The following is a 24,702-nucleotide window of genomic DNA, read 5'->3' on the forward strand; positions in this document are numbered from 1 at the left end:
GGATTTTACGACGACGATAGTTTACTCGTGTTGAGTGATGTTTTTCCTCCCCGGGATATAAAATATTGCAAGTTGTGCGGAAAATTAAATCACGTGCTGCGAGACTGTCAGATAACCGATCGTTAAATGGAGTGGCATGTTGCGAGGAGCGCAGCAAACAACATAGGCAACTTCATGCATTTTAAATTGCCAGAGAATGAGAAGAAAGATGCTTTATGCGTGGGATTAGAAAAACTTTTTTCATAATTATTGGAACTTTCTTTCTACATGTTTTACCATCTTTCTTTTCTTTATAATAGTGTAACAAACCATTATTTCCAGTATCTTTCCACAAAAGTTTATCGTTTTGGTTGCGATAAGGCCCTTTTAGAGGACAACGACTGTCATAAGTTGGTTTACTGTCTATAAATATAATTTCACATGTTTAAACAAAAATCATGACAGATGAATATTACTTTTAGAACTATGTCGATTTTCGTCCCGCTCCGTTGCGGTTACCGGTACTTTTTGTACCAAAATTAGCCGTAGCACAGTACCTGTAACCGGACTGGACCCTGCTGGTTCATGAAACGACTTCCTAGTTTCACGGCCCAAGCATTGAAGTTAACCAAAATTATCATCGACCTTTACACTGTCAATTCTGATGTCAGCTCTTACTTACCTTACCGGTCAAACTAAAGCCTGAATTCTACTCGAGCCATAGCCGTGTGTCTCTAATTCCGCACTCTGCGAAGGGTCCGTAAATCGTCCTGCACTTGATCGACCAACCTAGCTCGCTGCGCACCACGTTTTCTTGTACCGGTCGGATGACTCTCGAGAACCATTTTAGTTGGGTTGCTATCCAACATCCTGATGACGTGCCCCGCTCTACCGTTGCCTCCGGATTTTCGCGGTGTGGACGATGGTTCTGTCAGCAACTGATGCAGCTCTTGGTTCATTCGTCTTCTCCCAGTCCCGTCTTCCATCTGCACTCCACCGTAGATGGTTCGCAGCACCTTGCGTTCGAAAACACCAAGGGCGCGTTGATCTGCACTCGATTTCCTGCCACAATGCGTCTCTGAATTTCTCTGCTGGTGTCGTTGTCGGCGGTCACCAGTGAGCCCAAGTACACGAATTCTTCAACCGCCTCGATTTCTCACCGTCGATAGAAATTCGGAGTGGCTGACGCGGTAATTCCTCCGTAGAGCCCTTCGCCATCATGTACTTTGTTTTCGACACATTAATGGCTAATCTTGTTCGCCTGGCTTTACACTTTAGTCGGATGTACGTTTCCGCCATCGTCTCAAATATACGACTCTAAATCAATGTTGAACATCAAGCACGATAGACCATCGCCCTGCCGTAACCTTCTGCGAGATTCTAAAAGGCTCGAGAGTGTTCCTGATAATCGAACTACGTAGTACGTACATTACTCGATCCATCGTCGGCTTGATCAATCGTATCAGTTTATACGGAAATCCGTACTCGTAGATAATCTGTCGTAGCTAGTCAGTCAGCTCACTATTTTACATTTTGAGGAGACGCATAACAGCTACAGATGAATCCTAAATGAGGATTCCTCATTTACCTTGGCAACCACCTGGTCGTTTATATTGCCGCCATTTTGGACCCGTCCACTACCCAGTTACCGTTTTCGATGGGTACGCAATATGCATCACCTATGATGGCAATTGTAGGATCGTAGCAATCTGTAATTCCAAGTATGACGTTGTACCCAAATAAATAATCATTGTTATTCTATTCAACATTCAGTCAAGTCGCATCTCTACATTTGGCGACGAGGAGTAAAATTGACGGCGCGTGAAAAAAAAAAACCAAATTAGAGGAAAGAAGAAAATTGAAAGCAACACCCCAACATCCGACCGGTAGGAGAAAAGTTTCCAGTCACCCTTGACCAGATGAAAAGGAGAATGATGGGAGCCAGAGAACAGGGAGGAAACAAGGCTAGGATTGAACAGACTGGACACACCAAGGAAGTTCTGTACTACGAAACTTTCTGAAGACGATAGCTGAACGAACATGAAAACAAAGATGGTTAGGGCTGGATAAGCCATGCGATAATTTGCCACCAAGAGTCCACTGAATCTGATAACGATACTTGGGAAAAAAGAAATTAATGTACTTGATCCCCACATTTACATGGTAAGTGATTGAAAGATTTTATATTCCGACCGTGGTGAGGTACAACAGATGCGGAATTTGCAGTAAGATTGCTACTCCAGGGGATAAACAAATTTAACAAATTGTTCAATATAGAACTTTGCTTTCTACGACCGGTTACCATCCGCACGTTATAGTCTATTTGATGAACACAGTACCGTAATCCGGGGTCAAATTGATCACTTTAAAACAACTTTTGCGGATAACATCAGTGCCTGTTCAAATATTGCCAAAAGAATTTCTGTAAAACCAGTACCCAGTGGATCTCCATGGAACCATGTGACAGAATTTTGTTCAACAAATTTAAACTTTAAGTTAAATAACTTCAAATATCAAAATACTGGAAATGCCACTTTAGGGCGAAATTGATCAGTATACAATTAAGCATCGGTTGGAAAGGAAAATTTCCTTCTCTGCTTAATTTTGCTCTTCTAAAACAGAATAACATGTTTAAAATCTTACAACTAGTGAATTTATTACTTTAAATACAAAATTAAATTTTGAAATTTCCCTTTAAACGCCTAAAGGTAGGTAATTTCATTTAAAATAAGTGATTTCTACCACAAAAATTGACTATTTCTTCATAAAATGAACTTTTTATAACTATTTCATTTTCTGATTATCTGTTTTACATCTCTACCAAGGCTCGACAAAAATGTTAAAACAGAGAATTCACGGGAAGTCCTATTAGCAATTGATTGTTTATAAGCAATGATTTTAGCTAAATGAGAAATACATTGCAAATTCCTTGAAAAACTAAGGCAAAACTAACTTTTTTCTAAAAAATTTAAAGTCTACACTGATCTCTAGACATCTACGAATCAGATGACGTAAAAAGTTTAAGATCATTACGACGCTCAAGAGTTCCTAGTATGGAATTACAATGTAGTACCCGAGTGATCAATTTCACCCCGCTGATCAATTTGACCCCGGTTTACGGTACACTTATTCAGGACTTTAAGTTTATTATTTTATTTATTATTAGTTTGCTCTTGTATTATCGCGCTTATCTTTTATTAGAGTCCTGCGGCGGTCTTACGCTCGCAAGGCATACCGCCGCAAGACAGTCGCAAGGTAAAACAAAAGAAAAAGTGTTCCCGCCGAAAACAAAAGCACGTGAGTTTCGCGAAATGACAGATGTCTTTGAATGTATTTGTGACGAACGGCAAGAGTAGCTCAGTGGAATGAGTGTTCTTGCTGTCAAACCCCATATAGTGGAATTATATACTTTTAAATCTGGTGACGCTGTTATGATTAGTGACTTTCGCGCTGATATCAGAAGCCAGAGGCAGATAATCGCCATATTCTGATTTTTCTTGAGAGGCATAATAATCAAGAAGCAACTATAAATTATGCGAAATTGCGAGTAACGAATTAAAAATATGCCTTGGTAGATAAACACGAAATTATTGTCTTTGAGAACAAAGATAGAGTGGAATTGCAATCTGATTTAAAACAGACCATCAATTTATTCTGTATAGAAATGAATTTGAAGCTGAAATTGTGACATATGTACAAGAACGAACTGCATTCATTCAATTTGAAAACGATTATTATCAAATGTATAACTAGAGAACTAGAACCAACGAATCATTGTTAATTTCGGATTTTGAATTGTCGATACACGAGATTGATTTCAATTTCATATTTGGCCGTCGATCAATTACTCTACCGCACTCCACAATTGAAAGTAATGGCTACAGATCAATGTAATTAGGAAAATATGGACAAAGTTCACATGAAGTGGACCTGGTGTGATGGTTGAAACGCATACTTTCACGCCAAGAACCAGGGATAAAATGTATCTTCCTACAAAGTAAAAAAAAAAGAAAACAGTGTTATCCTTTCGGAAGGGAAGTAAAGCCGTAGATCTCGATATGAACTAGCCCAAAGCTGAAAATATCGTTAGAATATAAAAAGGTAATTAATAAGATTTTCATCGCGAAATATATTAACAAAGGCAACGTTAGCCTGAAAGATATTTTTCTTACATGATATTTCTACTGTGCACAAATGACTACTTATTAAATTGATTTGTAAATCATCGTTCTTGTATCTCTTGTGTGAGATTGAAATTGGTAGAGTAATGACAAGACATTTATATGGCATAGTGATTTTTAATGTATCTATGATACACGAATAAAAAAAAAAGTTATAGTACGTTTTGATTCACGGCTTAAAAGACTAACTAGCCTATAATCGAAAGGTGGCAATGAGAATCTAAACTCATAGTTTAGACACAGATAATTTAATAGTTTAGGATTGGATTTGGCCAATAGCTACAGACATAGTAATGAGGAAGAGAATGTTCGATAATACGTATACGTATATGAGTATTTACAAAAACATAATGCAGAACCAGAATAATTCTTATTAATGAACGAACGAGAACGGAATGGTAAGTTATTGTGAGGCCGGTGATTACTGGGATCGACTAGAACGAATATTTCGAGAAGATACAAATATGATATTAGTAACAAGGAAAAGATTAATATGATCTTTATCAATAACTACATAGTCGACACCCATTGATGACGACCCTTGGGTTGCAAGAAAAAGTCTAGAATCTAGTGCGAACCCTGAGATTGAATCAAAGCCCTGAGTTTGAATGACAGCCTGCTAAACCACCTGGAGGCGATCCTCAAGTCTAACCTAGAGGCGATCCTCTGGTTATGAAAATCCTGGAGGCGATCCTCAGGTTAACCTAGAGGCGATCCTCTGGTTATGAAAAATCCTGGAGGCGATCCTCAGGTTGACCAAGAGGCGATCCTCTGGTTATGAAAAATCCTGGAGGCGATCCTCAGGTTGACCCAGAGGCGATCCTCTGGTTATGAAAAATCCTGGAGGCGATCCTCAGGTTGACCTAGAGGCGATCCTCTGGTTATGAAAAAAATCCTGCAGGCGATCCTCAGGTTGACCTAGAGGCGATCCTCTGGTTATAAAATCTTTACTTTACTTGACTTATTGGGGATATTGAGATGATTTCCCAGAACTAGATCAAATTTCCTTGTAATGTAGTTAATCAAAATAACTGTTCTGTATTTTAGAGTTTAAAGAAACACTATGAAATGAAATGAAGCAATAATTAAGAGCAATGAAGAAACTTTTGCTATTATGGCACTATTGAAAATGACTCAAGACATGGAGAAAGAAAGCTTAGCAGAAACCAAATGGAATTACAGTATCGACAAAACAATTCTTTGAAATTTAACCTATATGTTTACAATAATAATTCACATATCATTACTTTCAGATCAATGATGGAAATCATATCTATCCGATGCTTGGGATCATTGGGTCATCTTATTCAAGTGGCTTGCTACACAATACCATGTGTGGATTGAATGTGCCCAGGGAGGTCTATAAGAGCTACTAAATACAGAACGTGGTTGGAACAAGTATAAAACAGGGGAGGGATGTAGGATCGTAGCAATCTGTAATTCCAAGTATGACGTTGTACCCAAATAAATAATCATTGTTATTCTATTCAACATTCAGTCAAGTCGCATCTCTACAGCAATATAAGTCCCCCTGTCAGCTACTGCTCGACACAGTAGTTGCTGGGATATATGCGTCACAATTCACAATAATATCTTAGGTTTAACTGTCAGAACTGCTTTTTTTTATCAGCTGAGACCTTTGTGAAGGTCGGTTGCTTTGGGCCTCCTGCCAGGTGTGGTTGTTCTCGGATATCCAAGAACATATTGAACACTTGGGATGCCTAGGCATTTGTAGTCCCAAGGCTTGTGTTCTGGTTTGAAACTACCCTTTTGAAACCTTTTCGCTTAAACGCCAGTACGACGAATCGTGCTGCGAAAGAACGTATTTGCCTAGTTCTTCTCAGGGTAGGTCAGGTAATGGACTACTTAAAGTCAATAGCAATACCCAAACGAGATAAAACTGAAAAAAGTGATATAAACTAAAGTCTAATACGGATCAACCCAGCAAAAAGTGGTAAAGCATTCTAACTTCGTTGTATAGGATTTATTCTGTTAGATTTGTCCTGATTCTCTAAACGTGCACGTTTTCTACAAACTAGTTTTATCTGACCTTGTTTCACGATCCGTTGTCCACGATACCGATGCTTCTTGGTCACTGCGGCATTGAGTAACATTTGCGACTGTCGTCAGGAATCTGCACGGGGGCCCGGCTGCGACTTGGTCGTCCCTAAGGAGCCGCTTGAAGCTCCACGTCACGTGTCACACGCTGACCTGGGCGTAATGAAACTATTGGCTACCTGACGAAACCGTACGAAAAAAACCTTCGCCTGAAGGTTCTACAAGCGCAATAATACACATATGAGACACAAGCGACGATACATATTTATTTAAGTCGGGATGATAATCCTGTCACTTGTAGCTATCTCCTATTTTAATAAATTATTTCTTATTTGCATTGGAAATAGTACACTAGAATCACTGAATTCTCTTTGAGTTTTACAAAGTTTGTGTCTTTAGGTATACAATTTTACTTGAAAGCACAATATAGTTGTGAAACTAGAAGAATTTAAGTGACATGAATTTCTAAACTAGTATTCCCGTTTTTATAAAAGCGTTACAATAATTGCTCTGTTTAAGCCACAAGATCTTCTTCGCTTCATACAACTAAAATGAGGACTTTCGATTGTCACACTATTTTCAGCGTTGTTCGCGCTTGCACAGATTTTTCAATAATGAAATCTTGCCTTCATCAAGTGATATTTGGGATCAATATTTCCCACTTCGTTAGACCAGAATCGAAGCATTTCCTAGCGTATCCTGCTCTGATTAGATCATTTAAAATCATACGATGCTGCGCTGCAACTTTATACTTAGCACTGACTCTAACCATCTAAAAGATACACCGATCAGAAACTGAATCTATGGGAGTTCTCAATTTAGTCTGTATTTGTTTTTACAGGAATAGTCCTTGAATAATTTGCCGTTAATATGATCAGTTGAACAGATACACCCTTTTCATAGGTTAGTTGAAGAAAAAAAAGTTACATGCTGAGGCAAAAGTAAATAATTCACGAAATCCAGTCAAAACTATCATTTTTTTTCGTGTTTTTGACTGAAAATGCTCAGTAGCAGTACCTTAACATATCTTCCCCAAACCCACTGGTTCCAGGACTCTGAATTTGAAAATGGGTGCAAATACGTAAGTGATTGGATAGATGTGAAAATCGAATTCTCCCTCACGCCAGTTTTCAGCGAAAATCTGGTTTGCGAAAACTCCCTTACGAAGAGGTGAACGATAAAACATTTTTGTAATTGCGTTGCGTTTTCCCCTACTTTTCACTCGTGGTTGTAACGATAAAACGGCCTACTTTTCTTTACTAAAACAAAAGCACTCTTGAGAGTGCTGAAAAGTAGCACTTTTCGGCACCTTTGCCAGAACTCACTTTTCGCTAACTTTAAAGACTACCGTAGACACAGCTGCTACTTTTACATCCTCTGATCAGCTCGAATCCGAATCAGGACTATGGGGTGATACACAAATTATGTCACGCTAAAATCGACCTTTGTCACAGTTTTGTATGGGACCTCAATATTTTTTGTACGGGTCGTCACGTTCTGCAAAACCCCCCCTCCCCCCTAAGACCGTGACGTAATTTGTGTACGACCCCTATCCAGATTCAGATTTAGACTGCATATCATGCATAGAAGCAGCAGCTGAAGCTACTTTTGCTCTTGCCCATGGTACAATTGGGGTATGACGACGACGGGAGTTTGCAAATTTCTGACACCTACCCTATCATAGTCTACTTCAGCGGTTTTCAGATCGTGTACCGCGGTGCACTTGGTACACCGCAGAGTCTCGACAAGTGCACCGCAAGACATATCAAAAGTCCTGCCATCACTTTAAGGAACAATTTTCCAAAATACCTTGTGGTGCACTGCAAAATGAAGTTCCGAACGATCGCTGTATAAATTTCCAAGGTTCTTGCTGAGGGAGAGTTTTGATTATCCTTGATTTACCAAAAATCTCGTGAGGAATTTAAAAATGGTTTTTTTTTAGTAAATCTAACCATCAATTATTTTTAAGGAATCTGTAGTGCATCTTCAATAACTTCGCTGACAATCTCAAAAGAAATTCAACCTGTATTGCTACGAATTCTCGTGTAACCTTGTATAGGGTCTCGCAAGCAGCTTTCAAGAATTTCTCTCAATTTTCCATTGCTTCTCGTACTTGATTGCTTTTGTATTACCCTCAGATTTCCTTATGAATCGGCCAGAAAACAAGGATGAAATTTACCGAAAATCTTGTCAGTTATTGCAAATTTGCCAGGAATCTTCCGGGAATCTAGTTATAGTTGAAAAATAATTAAAACGATTCAAGGGTAAACGCAAGAATTCATCAAGGTTCTTGTTAACTTGTTAGGAATCCACCGGAGATTATTATTGTCCGAAAATTTTCAAGAATACCGTCAACAACAGAAAAAATGTCGTTGAGTGTAGAATTAGCATTTAAGTTAAAATACACAAAAATAAAAATTAAAAAAAAAAGAAAAAATGTCTTAGGTTCATCAACAGTTTAACTTGTAGTAAGCTCCAACAAGTTACAAAAAAGCTAACCAATGTTATACCGTCTGAACACTTTTTAATTTGACCCCCGCTAAACTGCACATCGTTCAAAACGTCATGAGCAGAATATGAAATGGAGTGAAACAAAACGCATGATTAAAACAAAACAGCAAACCACCCTTAGGGCTACTAGAAGTTCAAATTAAAAACTGGTTGGTTTGCATGAGGAGTCGTTCAAATAACGGTTGGCAGTTATTAAATCAATAGAAAAAGTATTTCAACATATATCGCTGCACCGGGAAGACACTTTGGAAAATATGACAGCGTTTTTAAGAACCCCAAATTAGATTCTTTGACTATAATGAACAGGTTCACCGCGAAGAAATTCATTTCCCAAAAGTGCACCACGAGCCAAAAGGGCTGAAAACTTCTGGTCTACTTGATCAAACAAGAGCACCACGCTGACGCGCTTGAACGCTGCCACGTGGTTCGTCTTGATACATATACCTGTAGCAAGATTATACCAACAATTATTCTGATTAGGTATTTTTTGCAATTACGAAAAACTTTGTATGCAACTCGTTGCAAACGACTCGTGCTAAAAAAATCATCATTTTGCAACTTGTTGCATGAATAACTATTTCACTCACTCCCACAGCTGCAAGATTTTCGATTGCTGGATCATGTTCTCTTTTCTTGACTCCTATGACGACAACGATGGTAGCTTTTATGGAGCAAATTTATTCCCTCTTCTGTGTAGTTAGCATGGTAATGTGGTTAGAGTGCGCGTGTCGCGTTTGATTTTAGTCATGTTCCAGGTTCGAATCACGTGGCGACCACAATTTTGTTAATTTGCTTTGAAAATCTTCTCGTGAGAATTTGGTAAGTGAAAATTTGGCTGAACGGAAAAGAATTGTCCGCTGGTTGAAGAGATTTTCAGTTATCATTTGTCGTTACTCTCCAGAAAAGTAGAGGGAGCGAAAAGTGTTCCTCATGCAAAAAAGTGGCAATAAACTCTCCCGCTGGCGTAAGAATAGCGTATTTTGTATCACTGATACGAAAATTACGAACCCTGGATGTGATCAAACACAAAGAAGCTACCATTAGACCAAGCTTAGTTACCCCTGAAATAAAAAGTCCTTACCCGAATTAATTGCACAGGAGAGTGAACTGAACTTTTCACTAAATTTGAAAAATCCAAAGAACAGCTACAGTTGCAACAGAACATTTGTAATGGTTAGAACTGTACAAAACACTATTTAATGGATTCACGGCTTATTTTTATTAACAACTAGCTGTCCCGGCAAACTTTGTCTTGCCAATCTGGTGGTGTTTTGACATCGCACTCTAGATAAGATTTTTTGCAATCGTGTTTTATTTCTTCCCCGCCCATAATAATTTCAATATTTTTTTCCACTTTTTCAGTTGTTTAAGTAACTTTTTGCATATATAAACACAGCCACCATGAATACAAATCAAACCGTGCTAGAGTCATGCCGATCGGTTCATCCATTCGTTAATTTTGTTGCCTCAAAGGAGCTTCAAACTCATTTTTATGTATAACTAGCTGTCCCGGCAAACTTTGTCTTGCCGTCTTGTGGTGGTTTGACAACTATTGAGCTCAAAATAGCACCGCACTCTAGATTGGTTTCATTTCGATCGTGTTGATTTCCTTCCCAGCTCATGAAAAATCAGTACTTTATCAATTTTCTTACTTTTCTAGATGATTTTCGTAACTTTTTGTAGATATAAACACTGCCACCACGAATACGAATCGAACCGTTCAAGAGTCATCCTGATCGGTTCAGCCGTTCGTGAGTTTTGTTGCCTCAAAGGAGTTTCAAACTCATTTATATATACCGTCGATGGGGGTGACAATGGGTCTGGGGGGTGAGATTGGGTCAAAACGGAGAAATATAAAATTTGAAATAGCTTATCAACTATCGCTAATTTATATTGAAAACTTTATATTATTTCAAAGAGGAGATGTTTTTACACGTCATGATGCAGATTAAAATGTTTGGCAATAATCGTTTTTTGTTAAATTTGTGGCTAAACTTATATGATGAAGCTACTAGTAAATCACTCTGAAAAAAATTCTCCTTCGGAATGTTTAACACAAGTACCTTACCATAAATTTTCTTATAAGCGGTTAGCTGTAGGTATTACCTGGTTGATGCAATGAAAAAACGGGCTGTCGTTGCTCTTTTTATTTCAAAAGTCAATACTTTCGACCCTATGTCTAAATATTAAGAATGGGGGTGAGATTGGGTCAAGCAAATTATCGAGTGCACATAAACTTATCTAAAAATTTAACTAGTTTTCCAGTCCCCATTTGACGTTAGAGTGGTGCCATGTTACCGTATCTTCATAAAAGCATGTTTTTTTTTCGAAAATAGTGTCTTATAAGGATCATTCATAAAATACATAGAAAATACTGAAGAAAGAAGAATAAATCTATCGTTTTGCTAGGGCTCAAAAAAAAATATTCAAAAATCTTTTTTAATTGTTATTGCGGGAGAGGTTCTAATAAAGTGAAATGTTGTGTAACATAATATTTGATCGACCCTCTATCTTGAGATGGAGTGATTTGCTTTGGCTATATAGAGGCCAAAGATCATGTACGTAAGAGTTTATAACGGAGGGTTTGGTTGCAGTATACTAAAAATATATTTTTTAATCAATCTTTCAATGCGCCCCTCCCTCATTGCAATCCCCCCTCCTCTCATGGAGGTTGAAACTTTAAATGAGGATGATTAAGGTGGCTAAAAATGGCGATACAACATGCAAACGTTATTTTATCAAATTTCAACCATTTTTTCGGATGTATTAGCCCTTTTAGGCGGATTTACCATCTTTTAAAATTACCTAAGTCTTAATTCGTAATGATTACATCGTATTTCAAGTAGCTTTACTAGATTGATCAATAAAATTAACTTATATTTTTGAATAGGCAATTTTGAATACTTTGACCCATTCTCACCCCCTCTAAGGGGTGAGATTGGGTCAATTTTCAATCATTTGTAGTTTAATAAGCAATTCATTTAATATGATACTTTCTTGCTAAACTATCATAACCACATAGAAGAGTATACATACCAAATAAAAAGTTATTCTGACTTCAATTGCATTTGTTATTTAACAAACAAACTTTGAGTATCCTTTTTTGACCCATTCTCACCCCCAACGACGGTATATAGAAGATTCTTAGACCAGGTAGGTTATTAATCATGAAAAGCAAAAACATGCTCAGTAAGTACAACCTAATAAATAATAGATAAAACAAGATCCAAGAGATAAATTTGTTTCTTTTGTTATAGACTCTCTCTTTAAACTCACCCAGAGACTGTTTTCCAAGCACGAATCGTTGAACACAACTGGATCGAAAAACATGAAAATTGTTTCCTTCTGTTTTTCTCCTGTTCAGAATTTAATGATGGAATTCCTGCAGTTTTACTGCACAATTTCACGCCACGTTTGTTCCTAAAGGTGCCAGAGCATTCCTGCAAGCTTACAAAACGAGGGTGGTAGGTCAGCTTCGCAGGGCCCCGGTGCAGCATGATGCCCGATGCACTTGGAGAACTATATAAAAAGTGCAGTAAAACGTGCCGGAAAATTCAAACTCTTGTGGTATTCACACCACTCGAACGTCGATGCAAGGAGACAGGCAGGCACCGAACGGAAACAGCTCTTGGTTCACGTTCTGAAGAATGTGGAGCGTGATCGTTGCTGCTCTGCTGGCCGGATGAAGTGCAACTACCGGTGCATTTGGAATGATTCTAAGAAAGATTTATTCTTTGTTTAGTGTGGTGTTGAGTTTGCATTTCCAAGAGAGGCACTGCAAGCAATTTATTTGGGTTTAGTAGCTGGTGAAAGTTTTCATCGCACGTTAAGTTGGTCCACGTTAAACATAGACTGCAGTAGCAAACATTCAGAGCGTTATTTTATTTTGAAAGGTCTGCACGATCTCTTCAAATTTAAAGCATGCCGGTGAAACTTATAAAATTAAGATTTTCATAAAAATCGTTATCACCATCATATATGTGATGTCTTTTCTGATCAAGTTTTGATTTCCCAAATATTGAAAGAATACCGAGAGTACAAACTAAGTTCTTCCAAGTAAATACTTATGACCAAAGATTCTACCAGACAACAGAGTCGAAACTTCAATCCCTAATTATGTATATCAATCTCGGGATGGAGCGTAAAAAAGCGAAATCTTCATACAAATGGCTCAGCTTTGGCTCTTCAGAACTCTTAGATTTCCCAACCAAACAACAATTCTTGCACGCTATGTTCAAAGAGAAATATTATGAAAAGTGAATAAACCTCAAAGTGTTTTCGTTAGAACCGTATTTTTGGACCTCTAGATTCGGAATATATGTGGTTTAAAATATTTCACCTAGGGTTTTTGTTTCCATACATATTATATGGGATGAAATTGACCTTTAAAATTATTTTTTTTTTCGACATTTGCATGAAATTAATAAAAAATATACAAAAAAAACCAAGATGAAATATTTTAAGCCGCGCAGATTCTAAAACTAGAGATCCAAATCTACCATCCTAAGGAATAACATTTGAGATACATTCACTTTTCATAATACTTCTCCTTGGTTATAGCGTGTATTGATCCTAAGTTGGAAGAACTGCTCTTTATCTTTGATTTCTAGCTTTGACTACCCAGATAAATTGGAAATAGAAAATATGCGACAGACAAAACTATTTCATGTTTTTCGGTTTTGGTTCACTTTTTGTTTAACTTGTTGTGGAAAATCTCAGAGGCAACGTATACAAAAGTATTTTTGCACACATTATTAAAACAATTTACATCGCATAAACAAAGATTAAACAGATAATAAAATATGCAAAATTGCTATCGCTAAACAGCACATATACATATATAATAATTATTTATGTAACGAGTTGCAAAAGTTGATTTTTTCAGCACGAGTCGTACATTTATCCAACGAGGCTTGCCGAGTTGGATAAATACAAAGAGTGCTGAAAAAATCGAATTTTGCAACGAGTTCCATACAAAATTTTATGCAATGATTTTTTCATTATACAACTCATTTGAGTTGCATAATGTTCATAATGCAACTCAAATGAGTTGCATAATGAACATTATGCAACTATTTTTCATTATGCAACTCATTTCAGTTGCATAATGAACCGGTACGGATAAGTAAGTCATTATGATACTGAAATGAGTAGTATAAAATAGAAATTATAATTCTGAATTGCATAAAACAATATTTAGATTTACCAGTTTTTGAGACGTGTTGATGTCAGAGTTTGATGTAGTACGTTCCTTGTTTTCGTTGTCCGCCTTTTGGTTGTTGTTCGCTCCTGCCTGTCGTCGCCCTTTTCCGTTTGTCCTCTTCTTGTCGTTGTCTTGCGATAAAGTCCTTTCTTTTTGGTTCCGTTGCAGATATGGACAATTTGTCCCTTCAATGTTTTTAGTATAAGTTAGCAAATAATTTAGTTTTAAAACCATAAATCCGTCCTTCCCATTTTTTTTTCTTCAATCCTTAATCTCAAAACAGCCGCGTAATTACGAAGACTACCCTTCCAGTACAATCTTTTCTAAGTACCCAAGCATGTTTCAGTAGAGACCACGTGCTAGCTTTCATGCTAGTCAGCGTAGTTTTTTTTTTTTTTTTTTGATCAGGTAGGCTATGGTGTAGTCAGGCTAGGTGTATTTAGTAGGTGTCACAAATGATCGAGCTTCCGACGTCAATCAGCAGCAGTGGGCAGAGGTGGGTACCAGCAAAAGCAGTTTCAGCTGCTGTTTCTGCATCTGAACCAATCTGATCTGCAATCGAATCAGAATTAAAAATGGTCCTGATTCAAGTTATTCAGACGATGTAGAAGTAGCAGCTACATGTGCAAGAGTTGCGGCCGTTGGAACAAAGTGCATGATGGCAAAAGTGCCGAAAAGTATTACTTTTCAGCACTCTTAAGAGTGCCGAAAAGTAGTACTTTTCGGCACTCTTGTTTAAGTGAATAAAAGTAGGCCGTTTTGTTATTCTTAGCGCGAGTGAAAAGTAGGGCATTTGACAACGTAATTACAAAAAATAAATTATTGTACTTTCAAAGTTACACTGACCTGCCAGTTGAGGAAATACCTTAAAAGTGTGCATTTTTTTGAGCAAACACACACATTCACTTTTTTATTATGCTAATAAAATGAGAAAATGCTCTGAGGAACTGCCGCATGCCCGAGCAGAGGCGAATAGCAAAATAGATAATAACTACGAAATAACATGAACACTTAAAAAAAACTTTTGCAAAACCAGTACCGAGCTATGAAACTACGTAACAGAAATTTGTTCAACAAATTTAAACTTTAAGTTAAATAACTTCAAAATCCAAAAAATGAAAATGCCACTTTGGGGCGACATTGATCAACATACAATTGATCATCGGTTAGAATGGAAAATTGCCTTCTCCAATAAATATTGTAATTTGTTTTTTATCTGTTTTAAAGAGATTTTTGGCACTGGGCTAGTTTATCTCATCACAGAAAAAAATAATGAAATTTAAACTTGATGTAAATCGTGAACAGTGTAACTTTACATTGAATGATATGACGTAAAAGTCTAAAATTAAATTAAAATCAATGCACATTATTGGAGCACGAAAAAACACCCAATATTACAATGGTTTCAATGCAGTATTACAGAATAGTGTATTTTTCAACGTACTTCTCAAAAATAAGCTGAAATACGTTCATTTTTCCATTGATATAATCCTAAATTTCCATCAATGTGCATTGGCGTAGCTAGGGGGGGTTCCAGGGGTGCCTGGCACCCCCTAGAACAAATTTGGCACCCCCTAGAATTTTTCCTTGACAGTCACCTAAAATTTAAAAGTTATTACAATAATACTAATATTATTTAATGGCACATTTGAATAAACCTTAAGCACACTTTAGCGTTTTGAATACATATGGGTAAAAACAATCAACATACTGCTCAATGGATTCCTTCAGAAATACCTCTATCTATTCATACAGTGATTTCTCTAGACTTGCTGTATCGATTCCTCTCGATATTTCTTCAATAAACTTCCCTTAGGATTCTCCAGGCAGTCCAGATGGGGTTGCACATACTAAAAATTTCTGCAAAGATTGGTTTAGCGATTTCTCATAGGATTTGTTTGAAAATCCTTACTTTGATACCTGGGATTCCTTCAGGAAATACTGGTGGTATCATTCAAGACAATCTTCAGAAGTTCCTCCAGTGATTCTTCCAGGAATTTCTTCAGAGATTTTATTCAAAGATTCTTCCAGAAATTTCTCAAAGAATTCCTCCAGGAGCTAATATTGGTCTTTCTCTGGGAATTGTTGCTAGGATTCCTCAAGCAACTCTGCTGCGGTTCTTCCAGCAATTTCTCTTAGAACTCCTCCAACAATACTCACTGTGGTACCTTCAGGTATTCTACTAGGGAAGTTCTTCCGGAAAATCTCCCCAGGATTTTTCCAAACATCCAATCGATGATTCCAGAGATTTCTTCAAGGATTTATCCAGGACTTCCTCCAGAGATTCTTCCAAAAATTCCACAGGGGATTTCTCCAAAAACTTCTCTTGAACTTCCTCCATGAATTCCAGCTGGAATTCTACAAGCAATTCTCATTAGGACTCCTACAGAAATTCTTCTAGGGATTTCTCCTGGCATACTTACTTACTGCAATACTTTTGAGAAATCTTCCTGAGATTTCTCCAGAAATCCCTCCTGCGATTCCATCAGGGATTCCTCCAGTATACTTCTACCGATTCTTTCAAGGAGAGCTGTACATATTCCTCCGGCATTCCTGATACTTGGATTCCTCTAGAAATTGCTCCTCCTCCCGGAATTCCAGGAATTCCTCTAGATATACCAGCTGGGATTCCTCAAGCAATTCCTGTGTTTATTCCAGTTATTCTTCCTCCAGAAATTCAAACTGTGGTACTTCAAAAATTATGCAACGGATTCTTCTAGAGCTTTCTCCTGGCTTTTTGCTGGGATCTTTCCAGGCAAACATCCTGGAATTCTTGCAGAAATTCCTTTGACTGTTCTACAACGAATTTCTCCAAAGACTCATCCAGGAATTCCTTTTGAGATTTTATCCAAATAATTCTCCAGAAATTCCTTTTGGCCTTCCTCCAAGAATACCTCAAACACCTTCTCCTGCGGTTCTTCCAGCAAATCCTCCAGAAATTCTTACTATGATACGTACAGAAATTCTTCTAATGATTCCTATACGAATTTATTTTACCATTGTGGCTGGAAGTCAACTGGAAGTCCTCCGGGAAATCTTCCTGAGGTTTCTTCAGAAATTCCTTCTGCGATTCCTCAGGGCCTTTGCTATAGATGCTTCCAGAACACCTCTACCGGTTCTTACAGGAACTTCTCTAGGTATTTCAAGAATTTTTTCTTTGGATTCCCCCAGGCATTCCTGATGAATTTTCTCTAGAAATTCCTGTATCGTTTGCTCCAGCAATTCCTTCTAGGATTTCTGCTGAGATTTCTACAATGATACATCCCAGAATCCTTCTAATAATACCTGCCGATATTTTTCCTGTGATTTCTTCATAAGCTTTCCGGTGGTTCCTCCAGGAATTTTTATCCAAAATATTTTATCTAAGGATTTTTTCATAAATTTCTTTTGGGAATCCTCCATGAATTCCTCTTGGTCTTTCTCCAGGAATTTCAACTGGATTTGTGAAGCTATCCCTGCTGTGGTTCTTCCAGCAATTCCTCCTAGGACTCCTCTTAAAATACTTACTGTAATACCTCCCGGAATTATTCTAGATATTCTTCTAAGACTTTCTCCAGAAATTTCTTCAGAAACTTACTGGGACTATTCAGGGCAATTTTCCTAGGAACCTTGCTTTCGGTGTATCCTTCTGAAAATCCTAGAGGATCCTAGGATTTTTCCAAATATTTATCATTGGATTCTTCCAGGAACTCCTGGCTTTCCTCCAGGAACTCCTCCTGGGATTCCATAAGCGGCTCCTGCTGTAATGTTTCAGCGATGCCTCCTGGATCTCATCTTGAAATTCTTATTATGATACCTGCAGGAATACCTCTAGGGTTTTTTCCTGCTATTCTTGCTGGGATTCTTCTATGCATTTTCCCTAGGATACTTCCAGAAATGCTGTTGATAGCTGTTGATTATTCCAGAGATTTTTCTAAAGAATCATCCAGGAATTTATCTAGAGTTTTTATTCATGGATTACTCTAGAAATTAATCATGGTATTACTCCCGGAACTCCTCTTGACCTTCTTTAAGGAATTCCAGCTGAAGATATCCCGATAGAAATCTCTAGAGGAATACGAGTTTCTGGAATAGTAGGAAATTCCAGAGAAATGCTAGGAGGTATTACTAGAGAAATCTCTTGTCAATTCCTTTAGGAATATACGAAAAAAAAACTTGTAATTAATTAGAAGGCACAGAATATTGCTAATTAACAAATTGAGAGATGAATTTAAAAAAAAAAAATTGAGTTCTGGTGAGATTCATACCCACGACTCCGTATTCGCTAGACCGCAGTATGGCCATTTATTTGAGGGTTCTTTCGGCATGGTTTTTATTTTAATTTCGGTGGTAGTTTCATTAGACTTTAATCATCGCTTTCTTTGGAGTTTTTTTTTCTATAATTCCTCTGAAATTATTTCAACAATTTCTTTTTCAGTTATTTTGCAAATTTCTCAGGCAATTTTATCGTGATTACTTTGTAATTCTTTATGATTTAATTGTATTTATATTTATTGCTTCCAAAAATGGCTTAATTGGAAATTCAGAAATTCTAAACTGGGCTTGCTCGAAAAAGGAATGGAATTCTTGACAAATTCCCAATGGAATTGTCCGATAATTTTCCAATAAATTTACCTTAGAACTTTCAAAGCAGTTACCAAAAGAATTCACATAAGAATTACCAGTGGAATTCCTGAAGAAAATATTTAGGCTTTCAAAAGAAATTGGTCAAATCCAATATCAAAATAAATTGCCAAAATATATTCTATAAAATTTTCCATAAACATTCACAAAACAAGTTTCTAAGAAATTCTCAAAGAGTTTTCCGAAATCATCAAAGGATTTTCTGAATAAAATTTAGAAAAAAAAAATTCAAATAAATTCTCGAAGGAAATCTTAAAGAATTTTACTGAAAAAAAATCCAAAGGAATTACCGAAAAAGTTTCAAAGGTAATAATCGAGGTTTTCCAATTTCCAAAGGAATTGTTGATGAAATTCCTAAATAAATTTTCTAGGCAAGTCACATCGGAATTGCCAAAAGTTATTCCAATCGGAACTGCTGCAGGAATTCCTTACATAATTACTGAACTAATCTAGAAGAAATTGGCTAAATCATTTTCATTAAAATTATAGAAGCGGATTATAAAAGAAGTTTTCGAAAGAATTCGCGAAAAAATACCGAATAGCATGGATAATGAAAGTCCAAAAAATCGCAAAAGAAGACTTAAATGAAAGCTGTTGAACTCAGAGTTGGCCTCAAATCCTTCCCAACCTTGCTGAATTATACGACCAAGTTTCAGGAAATTTGGTCAACAAAAACCTTATATGACGAAGAGAACAAACCTGCCGATAATACCCATTGTCACCCTACATATATCATTATTTTATGACAGAAATTAAGGGTGAATCGGTATTTCCTGGAAGCCACTGAAACTGGCACCCCCAAGGCACCCCCTAGGAAAAAATCTTAGATACGCCAATGTCAATGTGTAAAACTAAACCGTTAAGCCTCATCAAAACAAAACATGGCCAACAGGAACAGCTCTCGGAGGAGTAAATCAGATTGTGATCGTGCTTTCGAAGTGATTTATTTTGGCAAATATTTGTGTATAAAACACGGAGTTTGGCGCATTATTGGTAAGCTGGAAGCAGATATTGAACAATTATGTGGATAAATGATCATATGATCATTTCTAGATATCAAACTTCAGGTGGCAAACTGCAGCAGCTGACGACAATTTCAGGCAGCGGGCGAAAGAACAGGATAGAGCGGAATCTGGTTTCAATAAGTTCACCGACAAGCAGAATCGTAAAATGAAAGTGTTAAATAGTGAAATTTATCGGCAATAAAACATGATGTATGAAAAAAATATTGATTTGAAACGTGTTATTTCTAGCTGCTTCGGGAAGATTACTGGGGACAAATGGAAAGGGAACAAAACGACCCGGGATAACGTTCGTGTAATATTCAACGACGTTTAAATTTACACGATTCGCCTTCTTCATTACGTCGTGTAAAATTAAAACGATATGGAATTTGGCATTCATTTCGATGCTCCAAATATGTGCATCGAAAAAGACATAAAATTACATTTTTATTTTAACTGTGCAGGGCCCACGCTTTACTTCTCTTCCGAAGGAAGAACTCACGTTTTGTGAGTTTTTCGAGAGTGGGATTCGATCCCATATCCTCGGCGTGATAGTCACGTGCTTTAACCATCACACCAGGTCCGGTAGAATAACTTATATTATTATTCTGAACACGAATAACGCGTCAAAACTTTTACAACTAGTGAATTCGGCTCTTGAATAACGAATTGAAATTTTGAAATTGACCCTAAACGCCTAAAGGTATGCAATTTTCGGTGAAATATACTTCTACATTCACATTCAATCATTTTTTCAACTAAAACTGAAACTTTTGAAACTGATTCGTGTTCAGAATAGCTACACCACATTCCAATCAAACTTCCACAAAAATGTGAACACACAAAGCTTGCTGGTTTTCCTAGTGGTATCGGTTGTTTAGTACCAACGGTTTCGGCTATGTAAGAAACACATTGAAAAACCCTTAACCTTCCGTAACTCGCGCGGTTGACTACCTGCGTCAACACCACGCTAATGCTGAGTACAAAAAGCGAGATTTTTTCAACGTGTTGTACAAAATAAAACAGCGCGATCGCTCGTGGGTTAAAAAGTAATACAACTTTTTATAAAAACTGAAAAGTCCACGCTTATCTCTAGACATCTATGAACTAGATAAAGTAAAAATATTATGATAATTAGGACGTACAGAATTTGATAATATGGAATTACAATTTAGTCGGCGAATGATCAATTTCACCCCGATGATCAATTTGACCCCGGTTTACGGTACTATAATAGCTCGATATGTCCTTCATAAGGAGGACATAAGAGGCAAAATAACAAAAACGAATACCATATTTTTGTATGAATAACGCCTAGAAAATAACAAGTAAAGTTATTTCAATAATGAAAGCATACCTAAAATTGAGAGTGCAGTATTTGTTATCCAAAAGATATTGAATAACAAAGCAACAATATGTTTTGTTATTAAATTGTGCATTTGTTCGATGATGTACTAGCACAACATGATCTTCCGTTATTTCACTGCTAAACAACAAATACCACAGCAATACCAAACTCTGCTTGAATACTTCAAATTGTTATTGTGTTGTTCTCATAACAGTTTGTAGAACAACATAGACTGTTTCAGAAATTATAAATACACTTTGTTTTCCTAATAAAAAAATGTTTGATGATTTTATCCAATTGTTCTTACAGTACAGTGTATTACATTCCACATTTTTACGTTTCATGTAAACTGTCATGATATTTTGAAAAACAATCGAGTTCTTCAATTATTTACTTCATGCTTGAAAATTTAATTTGCACAAGGGTGTTTTCAACATTATTTCTAACTAAATTTCAAAAATTATCTAACTCTTTATCACATTCGCTACTTCAATAGCTTGTCTAAGAAATGCCGTCATCATAACCTGGGAAAAAAAATCATGAGGCCATTTCCATAGAATTTTGATGAGATCAACTTTCTTATTTTTATGATAACAATTTCAGGTATTAAAGCACAGCTTGTTTTTTGCATGATATTTGTAAGGTATTCGCTTCTGCTCGAGTTGATATGCACCCATCAAACAACATTTACATAATATTTTTTGTTATGGAACAAACTAGGTTATTTTTTAGATATTGAGAGTGTACAAATTTCCATAGAAAATCTCATAATGTTGTATTACTTGGTGGGTTAGTTGTTCCTCGAAAATAGTTATACTCATCTATACATATATATAAAAATGCAGTGGCATACCGCGGACCGCGGGGACCGCGCATAACTTGCGAACGGAAAGTCCGATTTTGTTCGTCTCAGTTTTGTTTCAGGGAAGGTTTATAAGGCAATAAACATGGAAAAATTGAGAGTTTTGGAAAATCGTTCTTCCATACATTTTGACCGGGGAGTTGGTCGTGGCTAGAAACTTGAAACGTCAAAAAACGCAGTAGGCAAGACAAAGTTTACCGGGTACAGCTAGTATTTTATGATTCTATCTAAAAAGTATTTCAAAAAAATTTGCGTTTGGTTTGTTATCAATAACTTTTAAATATCAAAAATTGTTATTGAAAAATTTCCCGAATTCATGGTTATTAAGTTGTTATTTTAACAAACAAAATATGTTATTAAATTTGTTTTCCAGGAACATTTTTTGTTATGATATTTGTTATTTTGCCGCATATGACACACAAGTTTATAACATAAACTACAGAGGGCCTTCTTATTTTCTCCTGGATTACCTCGAGAACCGTTTTTTCTATGTATTCGATAGGAAGTAATCGTTCGTCTGACCAATTGAGCACGATCGAGATTCACGCTCAGTCAAAGGTCGCGACAGATTCCAGCCAGTCGCTTCCAAAGGGTCATACCACACCACCGTTTGTTTCAACACGACAGTTCCAAATAGCATGAAATTACAATGGTGTTGCATACTTTTAGTTTATCAGTGCATAAGGATATCTGTTCCACTATTATTGAGCTACTGATAAAAGCTGATGTTTCCTCAGATATGTTTAATGGCCAATAGGGTGATTTTGTATTGGGTAAGTAACTCTCGCTGAGACCGGCCCACTATTTACACATTGTCTTCAAAAATGTTTAATCTGCCAATTTTCTGAAAGCCCTCGCTAAAAAAGTAAGAAAAATAAATTTGGTTACTCAAATTGATGGACAGAGCCACAGCAATTTCTATCAGCTCCCATATATCTATTTTGGCCAGGGTGCTTCTAATTTGGCCACTCCCATAAGAAATACACGTGATTGGCCAAAATAGAAACCAAACTTAAAAATATGGCCAAAACTGCGACAGTGCTTCTATTTTGGCCAGTGCCACTTTTAATACAAAAATCAAGTAATGGTTTGATTTCTGCATTTTTCCTTCAAAATATAGATTGAAACCTTTCATTTGACACATTGGTTGTTTTCATAGGATTATTGATTACTTTTATAAAATGATTTCCCTTAGACTGGCCAAAACCGGTGCCCGCACCCTATACGAGGATACTAAACCCAGTTATGTGATGTTAAAGTTATATAGTATTAGGCAGTATTAATTACATGAGCACGTCCTTGGTTTGATAAGGTTTTTTTTTATGTTATTGTTCTTCGGGATTGAAAAAAAGCCCTCAGGCCTCTTCAGTTTTGGTCAGACGGTTGGTTTGATTCTTTTGTAGGCTTTTGAGTAATTTACGAGAAACAGCTCTCGCTTTAAATACTTTTTGTTCGGATCATCATTGGGATACGCATTGTATTCGAACTAATTTCCGTTAGTTAGTGAGTTACACAGACTCTGTACTTGGAAGGGACTATGTTCTAACTGGAAATCCGACCCTGATTCGAGCTAGTTTTTATACTTTTTATAGATTGCAGAAATAAAGCCGGAGATCCCATTAGAAATTGTCATGGATTTTCGCCAAAATTTTTGAAACAAGTTTCATTGTAATTTTCATTAGAAATGGCATTATAGAATTTCCAGTTTTCGCATGAAGAGAGTTTTAGACCCCAAGTAACACACTTGTCACAGAAGAGTTACCGCAGCACAGGTTTATGTTGCGTAGAAGACACTGTGACTTACTTCTAGCATGTAAGTATTTATTTGTTAAAAGTAAATTACAGTGACTTCTGCGCAACAAAAACCGGCGCTGCCGTGACTCTTCTGTGACAAATGTGTTACTTGAAAATTTTGTCAAAACCTTTTTTTAAGGAGTCAAATGTTCCCACTAGTTGCATGAGAACTTTTGTACTAAAATCCTATCATTAATATGTACCAATTTGAAACCACAAATGTATGCAATGCATTTATATTTTATCTAATTTTTCGACTGTACGAATGGATTAAATTTCATTTATTTATTAATTGTATACTTACCTTTTATAATGTACAGCAAGCAAACAGCCTTCAGCAGGCCGTGTACGTCCATTTTGGCTTAGCTCTGGTAAAATCATATGATGCACAACAAAGCGAGAACCCGTCAGCAACTACTGCCTTCGTTGGAAATAACTGCACGGCATGATGATGGAGTTCCGAAAACTTTCGTAGCACATCGCGCTCGAATGAAACTTTTTTTTTCTCTCTCGTACACAAAAGCCACTAATTACAACTTTCACTGAAGTCACTTAATTTTGAGTCTAAACTTTCCCAGCTCTTACACTCTAGCAGAATTGGGGTGGTACGTATCCCTCTTAATTTGATTTCCAATTACCGAACGTCAGTCCCACCAGCTTCTGCGATCCAAACCATTCCTTACGGCAACATTGTATATAGATACATGTATACACTAATAATTATTTCACACTTTGGCAGTCCCGTGAGTGCATATCTACTATTGGCACTAAAAGCGCGGAAAGGGAAACTTTTTACAGTTGATCCATCGTCGTCGCATACGACAGCAGCGACTTGTACGGAAAAGACTTTAACGGAACTTCCCCTGTGTTGACGGAGTCAGTTGGTGTGGGTGATAATCCTGGAAGAAAACGGAAAACACAAGAAGATGGAAACGTTAGAGAACTTTTATATTATGCGGGGGAAACTGGCAAGAACAAAAGAACGGCATTTTTCTTCTGCTGGGAAAGTTTGTCTTCATCCACTTACTCACATCGGGGACGACGAAGACGACGACGTTGTCGTTTTCCCGAAAACAGCAAGTGTGACCATTTTGCATATTAATAATTAATCAGATAAAGAATAATGCTTTATGCACACA

General features: G+C 36.9%; 1 protein-coding gene across 13 annotated transcripts in view; it reads right to left on the reverse strand.

Annotated features, from left to right (window-relative positions):
• The window catches only part of LOC109411163 (cell adhesion molecule Dscam2), a 344,364-nt gene that overhangs the window by 231,938 nt on the left and 87,724 nt on the right, over positions 1-24,702 (reverse strand). For all 13 annotated transcript variants that reach the window (XR_009997781.1, XR_009997780.1, XM_062852025.1 and 10 more), the window contains exon 2: positions 23,868-24,462. Coding sequence is in view for 11 of the 13 variants with exons in the window: in XM_062852025.1 (XP_062708009.1) it covers positions 23,868-23,919 (52 nt within the window). In the remaining 2 variants the exon portion in view is untranslated. The remainder of the gene's footprint in view (positions 1-23,867; positions 24,463-24,702) is intronic.

The sequence above is a fragment of the Aedes albopictus genome, chromosome 2 (assembly GCF_035046485.1).
Source record: "Aedes albopictus strain Foshan chromosome 2, AalbF5, whole genome shotgun sequence".
Taxonomy (NCBI): domain Eukaryota; kingdom Metazoa; phylum Arthropoda; class Insecta; order Diptera; family Culicidae; genus Aedes; species Aedes albopictus.